At 49.5% G+C, this 7,359-nt stretch overlaps 1 protein-coding gene across 1 annotated transcript in view; it reads left to right on the plus strand.

The window, feature by feature from the left end:
- Positions 1-6,733, plus strand: part of LOC106820544 (glycine--tRNA ligase-like) — an 8,482-nt gene extending 1,749 nt beyond the window's left edge. The window contains exons 2-4 of the mRNA XM_014825056.1: positions 3,092-3,183; positions 5,078-6,106; positions 6,617-6,733. Coding sequence (XP_014680542.1) covers positions 3,100-3,183; positions 5,078-6,106; positions 6,617-6,733 — 1,230 coding nt within the window. The 5' untranslated portion in view covers positions 3,092-3,099. The remainder of the gene's footprint in view (positions 1-3,091; positions 3,184-5,077; positions 6,107-6,616) is intronic.
- Positions 6,734-7,359: the final 626 nt, after the last annotated feature.

Genomic DNA, 7,359 nt, shown 5'->3' on the forward strand with positions numbered 1-7,359 from the left:
TACTTTCTGCTGACATGCGAAGAGTAAGTGTCAGATAACCTTTTGACCCTCGAGAGGAGGGTTAAACATGGATTTGTTTACTGTCTGTTAGAAAGAATTTGACTGCCGTGTTTGCTAGTAGAATCTAGATACATGCCTGGATGTATGAGGCTGCAACGTCACAGTGAAATTTCAAAAGCTAAATTTGGTTGAAGAAGGTTTATGCTCCTTAAATCGTATAATTTCTATGGCATTCTGTACTGTCAGTATGTTACATGTAACCTATGCCACTGCCAGTGCATGTGGTGGTGATAGTACTGTGTAGTTTTTGCCTGTGTTAATTAGTTACAGGTGGCAGCTCTCTATTTCAGCCTGTAGGCTTGCGTAGGTAAATGGATGAGTGCTTACCTATTCTGTCTTGCAAATAGTTGTTGCTACTACGTACGATGGGAGCCTCCCTCTTTAATCTTAAGACACTTAAACGTACGCGCCATCTCGTGGCAACTTTCATAACGATCCCAACGAACATTCCTTTGAGAAGGTTCCTGATACCATCCCTGTGCCTTCCACTGTTTCAGCGTGTATGTGAACACATTTGGGACTAACAGGGTTTACTAGAATACCACCACTCCACCACAGAGTCACCGCAGTAGACGTTAGATGAGCGCTGTCGCTCCGCGGCACTTGTTTGGAATTGGTGTGGAGCATTTGACTATCCCGCGGTACCCTGTTCCCCTTTTCTGTCTCGCTGATTGTTTCAGGCTGTTCTTGATGTATCGATCCCAGATCATATCTAGGCGCTTTGCGGCTTGCAAGTTCCTGAGGATATAAGATATGAACACCTGATCTCTATAGTCACCAAATGTTGCACATGAGTTTGGCTGCAGCATATTGACCACGACGGAGCCATCCAAAATTTTGGCATCTACTGCCAGGGTGTTGCCATCAGAAGGTGTATCCAACTTATCGAGGCATCCAATGTGGTCAGACTTGGTACATTGCCTCAGCTCTCCCATGTTTGAAAGAGAAGGTGGTGAACCCTGGTTTTCATGTCTGAAGAATTCGTCCATGTCACCGTCTCTGGACTGGCAGGAAATGTACATTCTGCCAAGCAATTCACAATTGCTTTTCAGAGTTCTAATTTGGTGTGACGTCCGCGACTGTTTTAAGGATGGCGTCTTGTGGAATATAGTGATGTTGTTCGATTGGATGATGTTTGAGACTGGAGTCACTCGCTGCTCAAGCCGCTCGGTAACGTAGGTGTCAAATTGCGATTGCCCTATCTCTTTAATAGTCTGGAGATTGGTGACTGCACTTTCTGCCATAACTTCCTTCGTGTCCAGCCTAACGAGATTCGTGTGGTCTTCTGCGAACGGGTTGCCCATCTCCTGCAATGTTGTGATCGCCCATTGCCTTGACATGTTGAGCAAACTTCGCTTGAACGGCGGGAGAGTGATCATGCCGGTGTTTTGTAGATTTCTTAGGAGACATTCCAGGCGATGTTTCGAACTTTTTTCGCGTTGTATAAACGTCGACTTGCGATCATTCACATCATGACGAAATTAATTAAACAATTCGTTGAGATTTTGGTCTGTTTTTGCTGGGTAATGATTTTTTAACTATTTTTTGTCTTCAGTCAGTGAAGGATTAATGATGTTTATTGCTACATATGTGTACTCTAGCTGTCTTATTAGGACATGTGTAATTTAGAAGATTAATGCCGTGTTTGAACTGCTTGTGTAGTCTACACGGCGCGTTTACTTGAAGAACGTTGAAAATGCGTGTGTAGAACTCCACGATAAAATGCGTGTTTTTTCCTCGTTTCCAGCGCGTGTTGGATACGGCATGTGTCGACTTGGCCGGCTGGGTATTAACCTGCGCCAGTCTGCAAATTTTCACGTCTCTATATCTTCCGTGAACGGAAGGAAATATTGCTAAGTTTGTAATTTTTATGGTGGCCATTTTGAATCCAAGATGGTGGCCGAAAACGGCTCTTGGATCACATGCATCACATTGTTGTATGAAATAGTAACCCAAATTACGTCTGTCAGTCAATTTTCAAGTCTGTACGAAGATTATTAACCGAGATATAGCTATTTCACGTTGTTGTATGAAATAGTAACCCAAATTACGTCTGTCAGTCAATTTTCAAGTCTGTACGAAGATTATTAACCGAGATATATAGCTATTTTTTAAGAAATGACGGCGGCCATTTTGAATTTAAGATGGCGGCCGAAGTTGTAGTTGGATCGCGTGTGTCCAGTCTTTAAATGAAAGAGCATACAAAAGTATGCAAGTGTACCAATTTTCTTTCTTTTTTCACATTTTGAACGATTTTTATCCAATCTACTATACTATTGCAAATATGCTAAGTCTGCTGTATACTCTAGTGTGGCGTAAGGGTGCCAGAGCCCGCTCAGATTGCGCGCACTCGCTCAGATGCGCTGCCGTATAAAGTTGATAACTCATGTTAAAAACCCTGCCAAGTGTCTTTATTTGTTTTTTTGACAAGTTAAGTGTTGACTGTGTATGTGGATGTACTCGTATATAAATGAGAATGAGGCGATATCTAATAACATTTCATACAAGATGAAGGGAGGATTCCAGTGCCAAAGATATTCCAATCAGTGATTTTAACATATATTGTGGTATTTTATGAAATACTATTTAGCTGTAATTTCATTAAAATCTTAATTAAATTTATTGTTATAATGTTTTATTAAAGTAACTCAATTTTTATTTAAAAAATAAATTCATTCGTGAATAATGCTAAAATGTGTATGTTTTATTATTTTCAATTGATTTGCATCAAAATGAATATATTTGTGAATTCTACTAATTACGCGCATGTATGTCACTCTAGGTGTCGACGGTGAGTACGAGAGTATTTTCTCTAAAATACTATTTATTTCTAATTTCATTAAAATCTGAATTTAATAAATTATTTTTATTATGTTAAATAAATTCTCACTGAAATGTATCCATTCGTGAATTCAACTATTATTACGCGCGCGTCTGCCACCAGGTGTCGCCGGTCAGTACGACTTCGGGCCGATGGGGTGTGCGCTGAAGACGAACATACTGAATCTGTGGAGGAAGCACTTCATCCTAGAGGAACAGATGCTGGAGGTGGATTGCTCTATGCTGACGCTGGAGAGTGTTCTCATTGCCTCGGGACACGTCGAACGCTTCTCTGACTACATGGTGAGCAGGGGTAGAAATTAACTTTTGAACACGGGAGTCCGACGGACGCCCTACCCTCAACATGAGGGGGTCCACGGCAAAATGAGGGAGTCCACGGCTAAATGAGGGAGTCCGCAGCCTGAGGTTCAAAATTAAAGATATTAACAATAACGCATGTGGGTAGGGTTAGGGTTAGGATCAGGGTTAAGGGAATGGTTAGGGTTAGGTTTAGGCCATAATTAAAAAAATCTTTGTTTGCCCTCACCCGACCCAGGCTGAAAAGTTTGGGTAGGTAGGTCGGCTTTTTTTGAGGGCGGGGTCTTTTTTACAAATTCAGCATGGTGTCTACATACTTGGGGTGTGCTTGTGTGGAGATACCTTTTATGTTGAATGTTTGTTTTGCTTGGTACATGTAGTGTATTCCCTACAGATTTATATAATGTACAGTGATACAATTTGTAAAAAAAAATGGGAAAGATCAATAAAATATTTTGAGTCGGTCCCTTTTTGGCGGGTCGGTCAGGTGAGGGCAAACAAACAATATTTTCAGGGGTAGAAATTGAATTTTGAACACGGGAGTCCAACGGACTCCATACTCTTAAAAAGAGGGAGTCCACAGCAAAATGAGGGAGTCCGCAGTCTGAGGTTCAAAATTAAAGATATTAACAATAACGCATGTGCTTATTTTTAAGATTCATCCGGTTGCACGTCCTACAAACTTTCTTTGAACATTAGCTGAAAAAATACAGTAATTCCGCGAGGCCGTGCTCCTGAACGAACTAGTTAGTATGCAGAATTTTCAGGGAGTCACAATAACTCCTGCATACATCAAATCAGGGAGTCCGACAGTAAATCGGGGAGTATTTGACTCCGGACTCCCGTTAATTTCGCACCCTGGTGAGTGTCGGTCGCCGACAGTGACGTGCGAACGAAGGAACGATCTAGGAATGTCGTCGCTCGCCGCCTACAATATATACTATCCCATCGTTTCACATATCAGCAACAATTTTCAGGCTTTGTCTGTTCATGGGGCCGATCGGCCCAAGCCCCGTAAACAGCCCCCCCCCTCCTACTGTGTCCACGGGGCTTTTTTTCCGGCCCTGTCAAATTGTGAGATTTAGCAAATCGAAAACGAAAGTCAAATCGATAAAGACAACCGGCTGTTATAAATTCATATACGAAATAGTTATACAATATACTAGGAATTGGTTGGAATTTCATCATCGATCATTTACTGTCTCCAAGCTGCAAAGTTGGAGCACCAAAATAAAAACAAAAATAAAATAGAATTTTAAATTCAAATATATAATTGATTATTTATTTTCATTTCGAGTGCTTATAATATAGTCTGTTGCTGCAAACGACTGACTTTCGATTATAATCGATCATCGGGACAACGCTACAATATATATCCTATGGCTTTACATATTAGCAACAATTTTATGCTCAATACATTAAATTCTCGCGTGGATAAAGCTATTGATTTTGGTCGTGTATTCAAACTATCATGCGCACGTATCTGGATTGTTACTCGCCCTAGCCTGAAACCCAGAGTTGCTCTTACACGTACTAGCTAGGCACTTTACGGCCAAGAAAGTAGATGGCGCTGATCGCGAATTCGCCGTTTTACGTAGTTTGTTTCCGATCGCAAATTCACCGTTTCGTTTTCCATCATTTTGAATTCTGTTCATCATTCAATTCCGCCATCCTTTTGAATTCTCTTCCTCATTCACTTCTGTCATTTTGAATTCTCTTCCTCATTCAATTCTCCCACCATTTTGAATTCTCCTTCATTTTGAATTCACTTCCTCATTCAATTCCCCCATCATTTCAAGTTCTCTTTCCTCGTTCAATTCTCCCATCATTTTTCAATTCTGTGTTTCACTCAATTCTTTAATAAATTCTCTCGGCTCAGGTGAAAGACGTCAAGACGGGAGAATGCTTCCGCGTCGACCACATCATCAAGTCCGCGCTCGAGAAGAAACGCGCCGAGAAAAAGACCACCGTCGAAGAGAAGGCCGAGATCGACAACATCCTCGTGCGTCTCGACGGCTTCGACAAGGACCAGATGACGGAGACGCTGCGTCGCTACGGCGTCCGCTCGCCCGTCACGCAGAACGACGTCACCGACCCGATCGAATTCAACCTGATGTTCGCGACGCAGATCGGCCCGTCGGGGCACGTTCGCGGCTACCTGCGTCCGGAGACGGCGCAGGGCATCTTCGTCAACTTCAAGCGGCTGCTCGAGTTCAACCAGGGGCGGCTGCCGTTCGCCGCCGCACAGATCGGCACGGCGTTCCGCAACGAGATCTCGCCGCGCTCTGGCCTCGTGCGCGTCCGCGAGTTCCCGATGGCGGAGATCGAGCACTTCGTCGATCCCGCGTGCAAGCGGCACCCGAAGTTCGCGAGCGTCGCCGACATCGCCGTGACGATGTACTCGGCGGCGCGGCAGATGGAGGGCCGCGCGGCGGAGACGAAGACGATCGGCGAGGCGGTCGCCGCGGGAACGATCGACAACGAGACGCTCGGGTACTTCATGGGCCGCATCTACTCGTTCGTGCTGAAGATCGGCTGTGACCCGGCGCAGGTGCGATTCCGCCAGCACATGGGCAACGAGATGGCTCACTACGCGTGCGACTGCTGGGACCTCGAGTGCAAGACGTCGTACGGCTGGATCGAGTGCGTCGGATGCGCCGACCGCTCCTGCTACGACCTCACGTGTCACTCGCGCGCGACTGGCGCGCGCCTCGTCGCCGAGAAGAAGCTGCCGGAGCCGAAGACCGTCGACATCGTCGAATGCCAGCCGCAGAAGGGCGAGCTCGGCCGCGCGTTCAAGAAGGACGCGCGCGCCGTCGGCGACCATCTAGCCGCGCTCGACGCGGAGGCGGTCGCGGCGCGGCTCGTGAGCGCGACATGGAAGAGCGCGGGGGCGGCGACTGGCCGAGTGAGCGGCGCGGGCGCGACGTCGCGATCGCGCGCACATCGGCTGTGCGGTGCGTCGCCCGCACGCGCACGGGGCACGTCCGAAGGACGGTGCACGCGGTCCGTGCGGCGGAGCCGGCTCGGGCGGCAGCGGCCGCAGTCAGCTAGCGCGCGCTCGAGCAGGAGCTTCCGCTCGCCCGGACGACGCAGCAGCCGCACGTACTTCTCGCTCGCGCCCTGCGTGGGGCGCCGTCGAAATGCGTCGTGCTGCCGTGAGCGCGAACGCCGACTTGCGCGCGCACGCTTGCCGGCGCTGTCGGCTGGGTGGACCGGCCTCGACGATCGCCGCACCGGCTGTCGACGACGGCGCCGGGTCAGATCGCGACTGGCGGGACGCGCGGCTCGGAATGAGATTGCGATCCGTCGGGCCTGACGGTCGACGTCGAACACGCTGGCGCGAGCCCGCGACACGGCGACGCTGCGCACCTGAAGGCGCGTACACGATGCCGGCCAGGTGACGGGCCGCCGCTAGACGCGCTGCCGCAGCTCGTGTGCTGACCTCGCGGTACTGACGCGGCACGCGCTGGCGCGAGGTCCCGAGGCACGCTACCCGCCGTTCGTCCAGCAGGAGACGACGGCAACGAAGTGAGGAGGGGTCGCGGCGGGCCGTGTCGCCGGCGAGCACGACGCGAGGCGCAGGGGGCGGTGAGCCGAGAAGGGGGAGGACGGGCGTCGGTGAAGCGAGAAGGGGAGGAGGGTCGGCGGTGAAGCGAGAAGGGGGGAGAGGGGTCGGTGATGGCGAGAAGTGGGGGAGGAGAGTCGCGTGAAGCGAGAAGGGGGGAGGAGGGGTCGGTGAAGCGAGAAGGGGGGGAGGCAGGGGTCGGTGTGAAGCGAGAAGGGGGAGCGAGGCGGTACGGTGAACGCGCGGAGAAGGGGGGAGGAGGCGAGTCGGGAAGCGAGAAGGCGGGGAGGCAGGTCGGTCCGGTGAAGCGAGAAGGGGGGGGAGGGTCGGTGAGCCGAGACGAGGGAGTAGGCTAGCCGCACACTATCCGGATTTTGCACTGTGCCACAAGCACTAAGGCCCCGCCACTTACTTACGACCCGCTCCCGATCGATCGGGAGCGCCCGCACACTGTCCGACTCAAAAGTTGAGCGCAAACCATGGCAGCTCTCGTGCGCGGTTCCCAGGCGCGATTGAACCGTTGTGACTAAGGGTCGGAGGTTGTCCCATGGTTCGATGGCCATTCCATCGAAAGCGGGTTCGCATGGACCGCT

The sequence above is a fragment of the Priapulus caudatus genome, unplaced genomic scaffold (assembly GCF_000485595.1).
Source record: "Priapulus caudatus unplaced genomic scaffold, Priapulus_caudatus-5.0.1 Scaffold42, whole genome shotgun sequence".
Taxonomy (NCBI): Eukaryota; Metazoa; Priapulida; class Priapulimorpha; order Priapulimorphida; family Priapulidae; genus Priapulus; species Priapulus caudatus.